We start from the raw sequence: 16,645 nt of genomic DNA, 5'->3' as shown, positions 1-16,645 counted from the left end.
ACTCTCTCACACACCATTCCAGCTAAGCTGTACTGTGGTGGTGGGCAAACACAGGGCGACCAAACACAGATAACAAGAGAGAAGGCCAACACATGCCGACCCAGAGGCACAAACGAAGCACAGGCCAACAGTGAACTAAAGGAGTAAGTCAGGCCCACTCTACTGTATGACTGTCCCAACACCTGGACACGTGGTCTGAGTCAAAGAGCAATACTTACAGACAATCCATCAAGACGGACAAATCTCTCATATTTCTGGGACAGTGGCCTAACCACAGACATGTGCTGTTCGATCGGACATGAAGAAAGAAAGTCTAGAAGGATGTCTAGTAAAGGAAGGACAGTGAGGAAGTTTCAGATGAGAACGCACTCCTTGGTTTGTAGGGTTTAAGGGCCTGCAATTTTCCTGCACTGCTTTAGTGATTGTTCATACTTGACCGCTCTGGTAATTGGTCTAGTGTTGACCAGCGCACGGGGCCTGGTGGTAACCAGGCAAACAAACAAATATGCTACAGTCAGTGCTCCAACAATACTACCCGTCCAATCACCCAAGGCCAGTGCCGTCCACCTATAGGGTTTGAGTCCTGTATTATCAACCCAAGGTTATGATTGAACCTCTGGCAGGTTTGGACCTCTGGCAGGTTTACCTTCCCTATCAACGCTGGTGTCCATGGTCAGATGTAATGGGCTGTCCAGTTGCTATGGCGCTGTGGCTGCTTTTACAGCATTCCTTTCTTTATGTTCTGAATGCTTTTCTTCATCAGTGCATGTGGAGCTGTAAAATGGACCAATGAATAGCCAAGGCTTTGAGGTGCACTCAAGGCCTTCTACCTAATGTCGGTGTCGGAGGAACCCTGCTTTTCATGGAGAGATGGGGCCTTCAAGATCTGGCTGCCTTCAGGGTGAACTGTAGGGGGCACAGGCTTCTGAAAGTCTGCTCTGCTTTGTGCTGAAGTGTCTCAAAACAAAGGGACCTTCTCAATGTGGTAGAAAAAACAAAGACAGAAAGGAATAAAGAGAGAGAGAGAGAGAGATATCAAGGCCTCGGGTTCGCACTCAACAGGCCACTGGGCTAGTCGGGGGACGTCGGGGGGACTTGAGTGACCAGTAACAGACATGATAAATGGGTTTAATAACTACTGTGCTTAGCTGGCTTGCTCGCTTCAAGATTTGTTGTTATTAAAGATTGTGCTCTTATTTTGATGACCACCCTTTGCAGCGTCTCCTACACCATGCTGGGTGGGGTCCAGACAAGTCAAAATAAACAAGAGCCTAAAGACCCCCCTCCCACACTCCTTCCTGCAAACCTGCTGATGTGGCAGGCCTACACACGGATGATGACATCACGTCTCCAGTCCAGAGAACACACAACCTGTGCACGAAGGATCTAGTTGTTTGTCCTGTCACCCTTTGATTGCGGAGAAAATGCATCATCGTGTAATGGGTTTATTGATGAACTTCTATTATTATGGATCCTACCATCAGCACTATTACATTAGGGGCCGAGGAAGCCATAACAAGAGTAGGAGTTGATGAGAAAACATTTACGGTTCCATCTCTCCCCTTTCCAAATAACAACCACAAAGCCAGCTCCTCTTCTTGGTATGTCTAAGTAGCCCAAGCTGTAACGCAGACATGCATTTTCGTGGGGCGCATATTTTATTAATTTGGCGATGAGCTCAGCTATTGATGGTGCTTGGCGGCCCATGGGTTCAATTAGGATAATACAGGGAGAGGAGATTATGAGAGGCTATTTAAGTGAGGGTATATCTCTTCCTGACAGTTATGGTCCAAATGCAAGAAATTGTACCTTGGTGGCGAACACAATGAGGACTTGCTGTGAGAGGCGCCATATGACGGCTCTCTTGATGAAACATGCCAGTGTGGCGGGTGATGTGTGTGGGCGTTGCCTGGCTGTTTGAAGAGACCCCCTAGCCTGTCCTCACTGGCTAAACACGGGCTGGAGTGCAGTCACTAAGAGCAGTCGACTCCCTTTCAGCTAATAGACCCCATTTCGAAAACAGCGGTGTGTTGCGTATGAGGGTACACAGAGTACATGTTCTACTCAGTCTCCCCCAGCTTGAAGCATCTTAGCTTGGCTCCCCAGTGCTCTCTAGATTGAGTTCCTAATAGCTTTATGAAACCAAACTAAACTAATTAAACAAAGACCAAAAGCTGTTGAAGGGGTTTGACATGCTATTTGCTCTCGAGCTTTACTTATCTTAATATCACCTATCGCACTATATAAAGGAGGCCTTGCGGTAAAAGCGTTCTCTGCGAGGGGGAACGCAGGACCTCATTCCTCGTTCCACCCTTTGGGGGTGAACTTTCACTGTGATTGATAAGGGCCTCGACTCTTGACTTTGCTGTGTTGAGAAAACAGTCTACTGTAGATTGTCTCAGCTGCACATTGTGTGAAATTGAATAGGGAGGTCATGAAGGCTAGCTGGAGACACCAATCCAAGCACAGAGAGACTTGCTGGTAACTCAGCACCCTGTCTGCCTGACAGCACTAATACTGTAGACGGGCCTCTATAGAGAGTAGGGAGCACTGGGACTGTTTGCTTTCTTCATTCTGTCCCAGTGGAGAACCGGGGGTTCCCTCAGCCACTTAAAGCATGTTGAGCCCGGTCTCATTGAGCTAACCCTAACCCTAGCCACGCCAGGGTGAACGCTTAACACGTTCAGAGGATGGACTTCCTGACTACAGCAAGCCTCGTCACTCACCATGGCTGAGGCCTTAATGGCCTGGCTGTTTGTTTAGGGGAGAGAATGGAGGGAGGGTCGCATGCGGAGAGCAAAAATCTCTTCAATGAACCTTTTTTGGACCATACCTTTCCAATTCCAGCCATCTGACCCAACCCTGCCCTGACCTCTCCTCTCCTCCCCTGCCTGCCATGGCATCCACATGCCCTGCTCTGATGCCATGCCCTGGCAGTGGGGCACTGCTGATGATCTGGGGGTCTTAGTTTGTGGTTTGGGGAGGGGGTTCACAGATCCAGGCAGGATTTGCTTTTTGATGGTGTGGGGGTGAGGGAGAGCAGAGCAGATGTTTGTGTTGGCTGGTGGAGGAGGCCCAGTGCAGTGTATGCCAACTCAATGACTATTACATGCCAGCCAACAGCTGCCCAAACACATTTCACCCAAAGTCTGGCAAGTAAAGAGAGGGGCGACTGGAATACATAAGTCTGATTCCACCACTACTATCAGTCCTGGATCTGCCAGAAAGAAAACATTTCTCTCCAAATGTCCTACAAGCGCGATTTGTTTTTCTACTGGATAAATCCACAAGATTATAATGAAAAATCATCATTTTTACTTGCCATGTTAAAAATAAGTCCCAGGTTTAGTTTCAGAAGCACTGGGAATCAAAGCAGGAAGGACACTAGGGTCTAACCCAGATTTGTGCTGTCCATGGTAAAAAATAAAACAATGTATGCGCATACATAGACCCCAGCACAAGGACAGTTCATTTAACTCTCTCCTGCCTCTCTGAACGACTGATGTGGGCCATTCATCACCTAGACTGCCTTCATATCGGTACTCCTACCAAGAGGAGGGAAAGCGTGTCTGCGTGTGTGGGGGGGGGGTTGTATGTGTGTGTGTCTTTTGCGTGTACATAGGGAAGGTAAATGATTTGCGATGCGGCTCGTAAATACAAACTGTCCCCTGATTCTGACCACGAAATATTGTAGAACAATGCACTTCTGATTCTCCTTCCACTGCATTTTCTCTATCTCTATTTGTAGGTCGCTTTGGATAAAAGCGTCTGCTTGATGACTAAAATGTAAACGCTAATGTATTCAGTCTACACTGATCTTGTGGTAAAATTCCCATTCATTCATAGAATTTAAACAGATTAAATTAATAGATTCAAAACTTCAGCAAACAGTTCATAGTATTTTTAGAATGTGTCGCCATCTAGTGATCACTTTTCCACATTTACACGAATAAAATAATACGCGAGTATTCAAAGCATGGATTTTTGTTTTCCATGGACTCAAAGCTGCTGGAAAGCAAGCCTTCATCAAATTCCTTAATTAATTAGCACAAGTGAGGTACATACATTTACATGGCCATTGGTTGACACTACTGTCTACCATGGTGAGCTGGTGACTTCCAGAAGTGTGTGTGTCAACTGGAATGCTGCAGATAACTAACATGGTTTATCAGACACATCCTTTTTCTCTCTCAGAGTGTATAGGTGAGTTGGGCTGCTTTGGGGATTCAAAGGAGCCTGGTAATGAGGAGGTACAGCGGAAGGTAAGGTAGCAATGGTTACGTGCGATGCATTAATGTACCTGATCTGTTACGAGGGCCCATGACAAGACGAAGACATGTACCGTGCTAATTAAAGGGACCCTTCTGTGGCCCTCCTTCAAACACAGGTCATATCTCATTAACGAGGGTCTCAGAGCATGGCACGTCATCCATTACTTTTTAAGTGGGAAGAAACCGAGCAGACGTCCCCTTTAAAGCAGCACTACGTCCACATCAGAATAGAAACATAATACACGAGAGGAGAATCACATATTTGAAAAACATCTATCTTTATTCATTTCAAATGTAGGTGAATTTACCAAATAAAACCCAAAATTTCAATGGCAGGTAATAACGTCAATAATTCAAAATACAAAAAAAAAAAAAAAAAAACATCAAGAAAAAACATCCCCAAAATGCTTTTGATCTCCGATAGCATAGCACACCAAATACAGTCTTGAGAGAGGGCAGTGGTGCTTTGCTACCAGGAAAAGGGGATCCAGATTGTGAATCTGGCTGTAGAGGCAAGGTGAAGAAATGCACAGCCTCATGGTCAGTGCTCTTATTACCTGGTTGATCAGTGCAGACAGGGTCATACAGAATATATCCGTTTCCAAGCCAGCAGGTACTGGTCGTTTGTTCACAATGGGCTGGAGCCATGCTGCAAACCTGACATGGCTTAAGGAATATGTCCACCTCCCTGAACTGAGTACAGCCCTCTACAAGCAGATACCCAGGGTGAAAATCACTGTACGTTACCCACTAGGATCACCTCTCCAGGGAGAGTATACAGATGGGGAGCCATTGGCTGTGTCGAGCCCCTGTAATAACATGGAAGCAAATCAAAATGTAAAACAAATCCAAGTGCAAATCTTCCTCCCAGTGTGATCCAACCCCACTTAGTTTGGATTCATTATGCACTTCAGTAAGATAGTCTACCACCACCAACTCCACAGAGACTGAACAGTTCAAATAGGCCAGCATACAAGTAGTATTTGGTAACATCTCTTCAGCCCCTACTACTATCACATGAAGTGATGCTGATGAGACGGGACTCTGCAACAACACCTCTCGATGAGGCTTTTTGAGAAGCATGTAAACCACGGTGGTCCAAAAATAAGTCAGACACAAAAACAATTCAATTGGAGCAAATCGTTATTATTGCTAACAAGATGGATACCTTCTCTCATTCTACGGATTAGCCAAGTTTAGGTCAACTATCTACACCAAGGACCAGCCTTCTCCCACAGATACGCAAAGAAACATCGGACATCACGGAAGCAGGGAATGGTGTTGTCGGGCTGAGCGATGTGATCCACCGTGTCGTGCTCTCGCAAGCCTAGGCCGAAGTCCTTATGCCCCCAGAGAGGCCTGCTTGGCGAGTACGAGGGGGCAGTCATGTATCCCTGGAATTGCCCCGGCTCTGCAGGCTCTGGAAATGGGCCTCCCTGAGGATTCGGTTGATCTGGTGGTAGGAGACCAGGCTTAGAGCACCAGCCAGCTCAGAGGGAGCTGAGCTGAGGGGACTGCAGGGTCCAGGGGCTCTGGGGCCCCCTCCATGGGAGTCCACGGCACACTGACTGCTGCTGCTGCTGCTCTCCACTGGACTGCTTATCCCACTGCTTTCACTGTTGGAGGACTTGAGCAGGAGGCAAACACAAGGAAACATTCACAATGTGTTGACAAATCATACCACGGACTAGCTCAACAGAACTGTGTGACTTACAATACTAACACAGATTTGCAATGCCCATGTGCAGAGTTCAACATAAAGGGGGGCTGGGGGGGTCAGAGACCCTCTATAAGTCTATAGGGGACCCCCCATGATGTACATGTATATATACTTTTAGTTTTGGGGGTCCTACAAAATTGGAAGGGTAACCATAACCCTAACCCCTAGAATTATATGTAATTTCAAACCCTGCACATGGGTTTTTGGATGTGTAGACCAAAATGCCTAGGAACAAGATTCGTATTTATCAGTGGACATGTTTATACTTCTGTTATACTTCTGGTGATCACATATAGTATCCTTAGAGACTATCATTGTAATGATGAGGGACAGCAAAGGAAAAGCAGTCTACTCAATGGTATAGTCGATATGAACGTGTGAGAATGTCAGTGTAACATTTTTAGACATTCTAAAGACTGACATTCTAATTCTACTAACAATGCTTAGTAGCTCAAGGTGGTGATTTCAAGGTAAGAACACATACCTCAGAGTCCCAGGCATCCCGTCCCAGCTCAGGAGAGAGGGGGTGAGCTCTGCTTGACCTTTTGGCTTGAGGCACCAGCTGGCCATTCTCCTCATCGCTGCAGCGCTGGCGCTTCCTATGCAGCATGTGGGAGAAAAAACGTCATATTAGATGGTCTAGAATTTGAAATACACACGTTTTAAACTTGCATGATATATTATGTGTGCAACTGATATACCAGTTTTCCGAGACATTTTCTTTATATTACTGGGTTTATTTCAAATCACCTACGTGCATGAGACAACACACCTGTTTTCAGTCAACATATGACAATGTTAAATGCAGTGCGAGATGAAATCCTGTGAACTGGAAACTGTAGGTCGGAGTCCTGGCCTACAGAGAGACTGCAGTGACGAGGTGATTTTGTCAGTCTTGGCCTAGCCAATTTCGTATTTTAGCCACAGAAAACCGTCCAAGGTTTTAAAATGTCACCTGATGGATTTAACTTTATCGCTAACTTACTTCCTTATTCAAGAAAGCTTACTGTCATGTGAACAACCGCTGTTAAACCAGTGCTAGATAAAAAATTCAGCCGTCAACCAACCACTAGCCTAGCTATTGTTGTCCAGTCCTGCTGGCACTAGAGCTAGCCAACCTTTGCTAAAGTTAGCTAGCTTAGTTTTGGGATGCCCAACGGGTATAGTAACCGGTAGCTAGATACAACATCTACCAAGAGACGGACACCTGAGATGTCTAAGATATCTATCTAGATGTGTGAGCTAGACTCCAAGCTAGCAGTAAGAGTAGAAACTGAGCTAACTTTAGCTAGCGTAGATGGTTAGCTAGAGCTAGCTAGCTAACAAGCTAGTGCTAGCAGCTAGCTAGACTATTAGATCTCGTTAGCTTTCCCGACTCACACACTGACCAAAATCGACAAACAGATGACTGCATCATATGCCAAAGTCTCCAGCGATACAACACACCAACAAGTAAAGAAATACAGCCTGAACAACGTTTTGCCGGTTTTTACCCTATCACTTTAGCTAGCCAATCTAGCTGTTCAACCTTTGACTCAAGTCACAACCGAACCACTGCTAGGTGCTGTTGTGTTTACATGACACTGAGACTGCGCAGAAGACTAAAGGCAGCAGACTCAAACTCCACTGGCAACGCATGCGCATACTTGCCTTAACAATTTACCAAACTGCAGTGTCAACCTGTAAGCTACTGTCAGTATAACCCCCTCGGTGAAATTGAACATTAAATTCATATTGGGGACCATTTTTGTTCTCTGTGCCATTTTTTGTTCCCACACGATGTCGCTAAGGCTAATTAACTGTCCATACTAGTTCAAATGCAAGGATTTTGCCCTTGCAAGTTGCAGCATCACGAGACAAATGTAGACAGTTAGTTTGTACAAAATTATTTTACTTTTTTTTTTTTTATAGACAATGACCTAAATTCAGGCTTTATTGGCCTACTATTGGGCCCATAAGCCTACCAAATGAAAAATCTCACAACGAAAATCTATCAGAACGTTATCCCGTGTGTATAGCCTATAGGTTGAAATATAGGCCACAAAATCAGGCCGGCCATAGATAGCCTACATTATGTTTTGAACATCTTATCAATTGTAGCTCATCTTCAGAACCCGGAAGTTTACAGACCAATGCACCATCCAACCAATGATGTAAAAACGCCTCCGCGAATGACTCAAGCAAAGGAAGGAGGTAAGATTAAGGCTGTCTGGATTCAACGGCAGTGGTTCCAGAAAAAAGGAATATCGCAATGGGTAACACCGACTCCAAACTGAACTTCAGGAAGGCAGTAATACAGCTTACAACCAAAACACAGGTATTGAAGACAATTTCATGCAACAACAGAGATTAGGCTATATCAAACAATTTATACTGAAAGCGCTCCACTTGCATATGCGCACCATAGATAGCCTATGCCAGCATCATTGAGAAGATGAGATCGAGGAGACAACAGAGGTTGCAAATCCACAAAATAGCCTACTTTTTTTCTACCATCGGTGTTGTTAAATTCGTAGGTTATTACATTAAAATGCCGTTTAAAGATAATTAATTAGAATACCTCGACCTACAGCATTTGCCGCGGTTAAACTGGTCCGTAAACGATGTTATGCCCTTAACAATGATTTGTATCAACATTGTTGATACAAATAATTATAATATTGATAGTATTCATATCTATTATTTATCTTGATCAGAAATATGGGATAGAAATAGGGTGTAGCCTAAATGAAAACTCCACGCTGAATGGTCATTTGAATTACCTGCGTTTTGACCAAACAGATTAAAAGAGGCCTTTATTCACATGGTTTATACTTAAACGGTCGATGGCGTATGTGAAATAATAGCCTACTATCACCGCTCCCAGATGTGGCAGGTGCACGGTGCAGATTCCCATTTAATGTTTTCTATTGTTTTGTTTATTTAGTGCGGTTGTGTTTAGCCGAAGTTATTGTGGCTGTAGGATGAAAGATAACACAGGTACATTTTCCAGTGGATGTTTTCTACGAGCATTCTGCAGAGCGTAATTGTCATTGGATATTATCATACAATGCCTAATATTAACCATGATAAGCACGATGGGAGATGGGTAATGTAGTTTGCAAGCAACAGTTTTTCTTCCCCTTTAGCCAGTGGAGGCCACAGACGATGCCTTCTGGGACCAGTTCTGGGCAGACACTGCCACCACTGTGCAGGATGTGTTTGCCCTGGTGCCAGCTGCAGAGATCCGAGCTGTTCGAGAGGAGTCCCCTTCCAATCTGGCAACCCTGTGCTACAAGGTAGGCTGCATCCCTTTTAGCTGCAACCAATAGCACTCCCATTTCTTAGGACATTTAAGAAGATCGGTCAATAACAACTGCTGAACGCTATCAACAGAGTGATGTGGTACAGTCATGTAATAGTACTGTTATGAAACAATGCAGGTTTTGTCGTGAGTGCCTGGCAAATATTTGTCAGTGAGTCATTGGCCGCTGCACTCAGGAAAGAAGAGAGGCGCCCTCCCTTCCTGTCTCCATCTCTCTGCTTCCTTTTGAAGCTGCCTATCAGAACCAAAACAGACAGACCGGGGGCTCCTTAATGGAACAGGGGGAGGGGTCTCAGGAGCCCTTGGTGCCGATTCATGTTTAGCATACACTATAGCAGGCCGGGGTGTCTGGTTACCATGGCGTGCATTGGTTTCAGAAGGATTTTCAGCCAGATTTGTTGATGTTTTACCATGAAAACATACAACGGTCATAAATAGTTTGTGTGCACCATATGCTATTGTGTACAATTAGGCCTGTGTGTTTGACTGTGCGTGTCAGTGTTTGTCAGCTATCGGTAACACACATTTGCCCCGCAGGCGGTAGAGAAGCTGGTGCAGGCGGCTGAGTCCGGGTGCCCCTCCGAGAGAGAGAAGCAGGTGGTTTTGAACTGTAGTCGCATGCTCACCCGCATCCTGCCCTACATCTTTGAGGACCAGGACTGGAGGGGCTTCTTCTGGTCCACTGTGCCCGGTGCTGGGCGGGCTGGGGTGAGTGGGTGTAGGAGGACAGATGGACGTGTGGATTATGCATTAGGAACAGAATGTCCATGTGTAGTAGCAGCTGAAACCTGACTCCTCTGGTCTGGCCTCCTATAGGTGGCTAAAACCAGATTGACTCTGCTTTTTCGTCTGTCTATCGATCCTGTCTGTAAATTTGCCATGAATGGATGTCTCTGAATGTGGCTGCATAAGTCTTCACGAATGGCAAATTGTAATGTGGGAGATCCTTCATGGGTTTGCATCAATGGCCCTCTTATCATTTTTTCCTACAAGGAAGGATCAAGGGGAAATGTCCGAACCCTGATTTGAGCTGTAGTTCCCAATCAGAGTTTCAGCTACTGTAGGCACACTGGCATGGCTGGTCTGGTCCCAACAACAACCTGCTGATTGTATTGTAGTGCAAACCTCCTCCTCTTCCTCACAGACAGATGAGATGGACGACGACGACAGTGCTCGTCCTCTGGCTGAGTCTCTGCTGCTGGCCATCGCTGACCTACTCTTCTGTCCCGACTTCACAGTGCACAGCCACAGGAGAGGCCCTGTGAGTCGCCCACTGCCTCGCACTGAGCGCACGCTGTTTCACGTTTAGTTTTTTAAGTCGTCTTCCATTCAATTAGTGTTATTTGAGGTAAATAGCTGTCGTCATTGGTCGAGGAGGAACTTTGTTTAAACTCTGTTTAAAGGTGAACCAAACATTAAGTCTGTTTCCTTCTTCCTGGTTTAAGACACTACCGGTATGCTACCTGACCTGTCATCCCAGTCTCAGACAGACTCAGTAGAAAGTCAGAAACCTGTCTTGTTTTGACCTTTACTTATTAGCTGGAATGGAAAGCTCAAAGACAGCCCTATTGTAGCCTAAGTCGGCCTTTCTGTATGGAGTTAACATGTTGTCCTCCACAAAAGAACCCCAGTGAAAACATGCAGATCAGATCACTCTCTTGCCCATGTCCCTGGCCAGGCAGGAGGTGAGCACTTAGATTTGGCATCCTGTGTGTCGTGCTGTTAAACAAAAAAAAAGTTTCTTTGTATTCGGTACCGAAAAACATCCATTAGTTCTTTGCATGGATAGGTCCTGTAGTTTCGTGGTAGCAGCATGAAGTGATGGCGTTGTGTTTCCTTAAGGACTCGGTGGAGGACATGCAGTCCATAGACAGCTGTGAGTACATCTGGGAGGCGGGGGTGGGCTTTGCTCAGTCCCCCCCCCTCAACTACATCCATGACCTCAACAGGTGAGACACAGGGAGAGAATGTCCTTGTTCTATTCGCATTTTAGTTTCTCTGTCAGTAGCTATTCCACTGATGCGCTGTAACGTTGCTTATTTCATTCCACTAGCCTCTTCATTTTTTTTTTACCAATCACAACCTTGGATTTCTCCATATATTCTTGTTCCTATAGATCGGAGCTGTTGAGACTACTGCTAACCTGCTTCTCAGAAGCCATGTATCTTCCTCCCTCTTCAGACAACAACATCCTCAACCCCTGGGTGACCTTCTTCTGCTCCACAGAAAACAGGTCAGAAGAGTCCTTCACACACACACACTCACACACACACACTTCAGCCTCCGAGCTAGAAGGTCATCTCCACTTTTCCTTCCTGTTGGTGCTTAGGTGGGCCATCTCCCAGGTCTTTCTGTCTGGACTTTGCATGTTCTCCCCAATGCTCACATGGGTTTCCTCCACAAAGACCCCAATAACAGTGTGAGATCAATAAAGGATAGTTCTTCTTCTCATTCCCACTCTTATTGTGTTATTGTGTACCTTGTTTGTGCTTCTTAACTTCCTCAGACATGCTCTGCCTCTGTTCACTTCTCTGGTGAACGTGGTGTGTGCCTATGACCCAGTGGGCTATGGCATCCCTTACAACCACCTGCTGTTCTCGGACTACCGGGAGCAGCTGGTGGAGCAGGCTGTGCAGATCCTCATTGTTACCCTGGAACACGAGGGAGGGGTGGCCCACCGCCCGGCCTCACCCTCCAGCATGGACGACCAGGAGGTGATGAACCTGTCCTGACAAAGCCCTTAGAGCTAGATGGATATTTACCACAGACCAGGAGGATGACTAATGCATTCTTCTTTGTTGTTGCAGTCTGTCGGCCCAGACAACCTGTTTGTAAATTACCTGTCCAGAATCCACAGGGAAGAGGTAATTGAGTCTGGCTCCTTGTTGACATACAGATGATTCGCCACGTGAAAAGCCTCCTGTTTCAAGGTGTCCCGTTCCCTCTGCAGGACTATGACTTTGTCCTGAAGGGCCTGGCTCGCCTGCTGACCAACCCCTTGACTCAGACCTACCTGCCCAACTCCACCAAGAAGATCCAGTTCCACCAGGAGCTTCTGGTGCTCTTCTGGAAGCTGTGTGACTTCAATAAGGTAGGAGATACTTGGATACTTGGAAGTCTTAAACACCTTGGTTGCGCCTTTCTCCTTTCCCATTTTCCAGAGCATGTGTAGACTACAGTAATGGTTCCTAACTGATCCCTCCCCGCTCCCTCAATCCATTCCTCTCTATCCCCCTCCCCCCGTCCCTCCCCAATCGCAGAAGTTCCTGTTCTTTGTGCTAAAGAGCAGTGATGTTCTTGACATCCTGGTGCCTATCCTTTTCTACCTGAACGATTCCAGAGCGGACCAGTGTGAGTACAGTTGAATCGGGGACATGTTCGCAATAAACGAGAACCTTCACGTTTTGTATCCGTGTATAGATGGATGATTTTGATCATGTTTAAGATCTCATGGTGTGTGCGTGTGTGTGTGTGTGTTGTGCGTGCAATACAGCCCGGGTTGGCCTCATGCACATTGGAGTGTTCATCCTGCTGTTGCTGAGTGGGGAGAGGAACTTTGGGGTGCGTCTGAACAAGCCTTACTCCGTCCACGTTCCTATGGACATCCCCGTGTTCACAGGCACCCACGCTGACCTGCTCGTCGTGGTGAGGCAGCACTGCATCAGCAGCTCATCTAGACTCGCACAGATGAGCACCATCTCGAGTGACACCGAGTCTGTTACCTTTTCCCCTCAACTTCAGGTGTTCCACAAGATCATTACCAGTGGCCACCAGCGTCTTCAGCCTCTGTTTGACTGTCTTCTCACCATTATCGTGAATGGTGAGCAATGTTGCCGGCTCGATGACATGAAGTTGGCAGCGTCACTACTTTATAGAGCAGTCCCAGGTGGAATTTGTGGAATATAGTATTCAAACTTTGTTAATGGCCTACTTCGGTCCTAGTCAGCTGCCAATGTGCACTTTTAACGTTGTACGCCTGTGTACTTCAGAGAACACTCTCCCACCTGCTCCTCTACAGTGTCCCCCTATCTGAAGAGCCTGTCGATGGTGGCAGCCAATAAGCTGCTCCATCTCCTGGAGGCCTTCTCCACCAATTGGTTCCTCTTCTCTGCCTCCCAGAACCACCACCTGGTCTTTTTCCTGCTTGAGGCCTTCAACAACATCATCCAGTACCAGTTTGACGGTGAGTGTTCTTTGAGTAGCAGCTGGGTGTGCCAGTAAATGTGTAGCACGTTTATCATTTCGCTTTTATCCGAACCGTCAGTGCTACACGAAATGCTCCTTTTTAAAGCAGTTGTTTGACAGGTCTCTCCCCAAATTCAGTGATGTCCTTGTCTGCAACTTCAGGTAACTGTAACTTGGTGTACGCCATCATCCGGAAGCGTAATGTGTTCCACCAGCTGGCTAACCTGCCGTCGGACCCTGGCTCCATCCAGAAGGCTCTGCAGAGGAAGAGGAAGTCGCCAGACGCCATCTCTCGCACCAGCTCCCAGGAGACTGTCTCCATGGAGGGCTCCCACCCTGCCGTCCCTGCTGAGCCTGGCACCCTGAAGACCAGCCTGGTCGCTATGCCAGGTACACTCCTCACCTGTACATCCAGACTGGACTAAACTCTAGTGGTGATACAGCAGGATTCTACGTAGACTATAGTCTACGCAGACATTCTCTCTGGTTTTACCCTAAAGAAAGAACACTTGCTGTAGATGTACTGTAGATGGAAGATGATAACCATAGCAAAGCCTTATCGTGGTGTGACGACTTAAGGTCCGTTCTTGGTTCGTTGTTTGAATGTATTGTATGCGCCAGTGTTTAATCCTGAATGCATTGAAAGGTGAAAGGTGGTGTCTGGATTTGCTACCTGCAGCTATAGATAAGCTGACAGAGCAGTCTCAGGTGTCAGAGGACGGGACCATGGTGACCGTGCCAAAGAAAGACTCTCCGCCGGCTCCTCGTACGGACCACGCCGCTGTCACTGGGGCCAGCGACACCGAGTCCAACTCGGGAAGAGACACCGAGGTGAGGCGGTCTGAATGTCCGCCCGTCGCCTTTTCGTCCTGCATATGCGTGCCTGTTAACAGCCGTCTGTATGTTCGACCTTCCCCAGGATGTGTTCTACACCGAGGCGGAGATGGAGAGACGCCGTGTGTCCAGTGCCTCCACTGTTTCCTACTGGGCCGCTACACCAGACTGGGTCGGTAGACATCTTGACCGATGTCGTCCGTTTTGAATCTGTGCCCTCCCAGCTGTCGGGGCGATGACGGCCCCGCCCAGGCTCACCAGCCGTGTCCCCTTTCTGTCCCCTAGGTTCTCTCCTGGAAGTGCAAGCTCCCGCTGCAAACGATCATGCGACTGCTGCAGGTCCTGGTCCCCCAGGTGGAAAAGATCTGCATTGACAAGTAAGGAAACACCACCCTTAACGTTCTTGCTTGGGAGGGGGGGGGGGGGGGGGGGGGAGGGAAGCATCGGAAGAGGGGCCTCTGGTGTGAAGCATCCTCGCAAAGGATATTGATGAGGATCGAAGTGCTGGAGTCTGTCTCTGTGGGCGACGTGTACGATGCTGTCTTCCCAGGGGCCTGACAGATGAGTCTGAGATCCTGAAGTTCCTCCAGCATGGTACTTTGGTGGGCCTGCTGCCAGTCCCTCACCCCATCCTCATCAGGAAGTACCAGGCCAATGCGGGAACGGCCATGTGGTTCCGCACATACATGTGGGGTGTAGTCTACCTGCGGTGAGTGGGGGGAAAAGAATATGTATGATATCCATGGTTTTCATGGCTCATGATAACAAAGCAAATAACCCAAATGATTGCTGAAATAGACTGACACTGTCTTGAATTTGTTTGTTTTTTACAGCAATGTGGACCCTCCCATTTGGTACGACACCGACGTCCGTCTCTTTGAGATTCAGAGGATGTAGAGAGGAGGGAAAGTTGTTTGCTGAGGATCAATGGGACTGCGCAGTTACTCTGTGACCTGTGGCCAGTCGTGCCTGCCAGCATGCTGGTAACCTCACTGTGTTCAGTTCGCTTCATCATAAGCCTTCCCTCTTACACCTCACCCAGTGGCTCTGGACTGATAGTGTGTTACTGTAAGTGGATCAGAGAGGAGAGGGGGCGCGGTTATCCCCACACAAGGAGGAGTTACATTTACATTTAGTCATTTAGCAGACGCTCTTATCCAGAGCGACTTACAGTAAGTACAGGGACATTCCCCCCGAGGCAAGTAGGGTGAAGTGCCTTGCTCAAGGACACAACGTCATTTGGCACGGCCGGGAATCGAACTGGCAGAGTTGGATGAATTTGGAGAAATATCTAAAACAGAGCTGCCCAATCCTCTTCCTGAAGAGCTACCGTTCTCTCGCATATACTTATTCCAATTCTCATCAAGCTGAATACCAGCTGGGTTGGAGTAAAAACATACAGTAGGGTAGATCTCCAGGAGCAGGGTTGGATTACCTTGATCTACTGTACACTGTCAAGTTAGCTCACTTTCAGACCTCAAGACCATAGAATGTCTGTCTACTGACTGGAGTGATACTGATGCATTTCCCCACCTTTCATGACATGGATTCTATGCTGAAATGTTTTTGTAGGGTTCATGTGCCTGTCAATTTAGTGAGGATAACACAAAACATTGCTGTCATGAAGAGTCGAGGATGTCAGGTTTTCATTTCAAAATGTCACACTTGTGAACTTTCGACATGTTGCTTTTCAGGATTTTAAATAGACTTTACTCATTTAATACCTGGCATGATAGTTATTCCCATTAAAGGGAATTGTGAGCTTGTGTGGGTCTCTGTTCACAAAATGAAAGCTATACTTAAAACTGTGTTGTTACTTCAAAGTCCAGGGCATTGACTATCATGTATATTGTTATATTTTGTCTCAGTTGTGCTATTCACTGGGTCCACTGTATATAGTGCTTGATGTTTAAAGTATTTTATCTTGGAAATAATATATACTACAGTACAAACACTGCATTGTCGCGTCATTACTTTGCTCTGCCTGTAGGTGGGAGTGCTTCCCTCATTGAATGTCAACTCCAGAAGACTGGCGAGGGAGTGCACATTAAAGGGCATTGGTGAGACTCATGCAACAAAATATGCTCTAAAACTCAGTTTATGGTTATGAATAATAGGGAGGTAGATCACCTATCACGGATAAGAGGAGTTGTAAAATAAACAAAAATAGGTGCACAGATCAAAATCTGTATTGCGTGTTTGATTTACTATGTGACATTGAATCTAGAGTAGCACAGAAAGAGGAAGCTGATTATGTTCTGAACTTGTACAAGACTAGTAGTACATTTAGTTTAATTTACAGTTCCACAAACTTTTACTCCCTAAATTCCA

At 46.6% G+C, this 16,645-nt stretch overlaps 2 protein-coding genes across 3 annotated transcripts; one reads left to right on the top strand and one right to left on the bottom strand.

The window, feature by feature from the left end:
- Positions 1 to 4,571: 4,571 nt before the first annotated feature.
- Positions 4,572 to 7,532, bottom strand: LOC136940439 (protein VCF1). The gene is made up of 3 exons (XM_067232586.1): positions 6,764 to 7,532; positions 6,476 to 6,590; positions 4,572 to 5,898 (listed from the first exon to the last, which is right to left on the bottom strand). The coding sequence occupies exons 1-3, from the start codon at positions 6,778 to 6,780 to the stop codon at positions 5,656 to 5,658; spliced, it is 375 nt and encodes a 124-aa protein (XP_067088687.1). The 5' UTR covers positions 6,781 to 7,532; the 3' UTR covers positions 4,572 to 5,655.
- A 651-nt stretch (positions 7,533 to 8,183) lies between these two features.
- On the top strand, positions 8,184 to 16,609 carry hid1a (HID1 domain containing a). Of its 2 annotated transcripts, none has more exons than XM_067232585.1 (19): positions 8,184 to 8,308; positions 9,120 to 9,269; positions 9,833 to 10,003; positions 10,440 to 10,556; positions 11,138 to 11,244; positions 11,412 to 11,528; positions 11,802 to 12,009; positions 12,103 to 12,159; positions 12,246 to 12,386; positions 12,556 to 12,646; positions 12,789 to 12,940; positions 13,037 to 13,115; positions 13,314 to 13,478; positions 13,643 to 13,870; positions 14,160 to 14,311; positions 14,400 to 14,486; positions 14,600 to 14,691; positions 14,865 to 15,023; positions 15,148 to 16,609. In XM_067232585.1, exons 1-19 carry the CDS (start codon positions 8,243 to 8,245, stop codon positions 15,209 to 15,211), a joined length of 2,403 nt encoding a protein of 800 aa, XP_067088686.1. In that variant the 5' UTR covers positions 8,184 to 8,242; the 3' UTR covers positions 15,212 to 16,609. The 2 variants fall into 2 exon arrangements, with proteins under 2 accessions (XP_067088686.1, XP_067088684.1); XM_067232583.1 differs by having other exon boundaries at positions 14,127 to 14,311.
- The last annotated feature ends 36 nt before the right edge of the window (positions 16,610 to 16,645 follow it).

The sequence above is a fragment of the Osmerus mordax genome, chromosome 3, assembly GCF_038355195.1.
Source record: "Osmerus mordax isolate fOsmMor3 chromosome 3, fOsmMor3.pri, whole genome shotgun sequence".
Taxonomy (NCBI): Eukaryota; Metazoa; Chordata; class Actinopteri; order Osmeriformes; family Osmeridae; genus Osmerus; species Osmerus mordax.
This window is presented reverse-complemented; position numbering and strand designations above follow the sequence as displayed.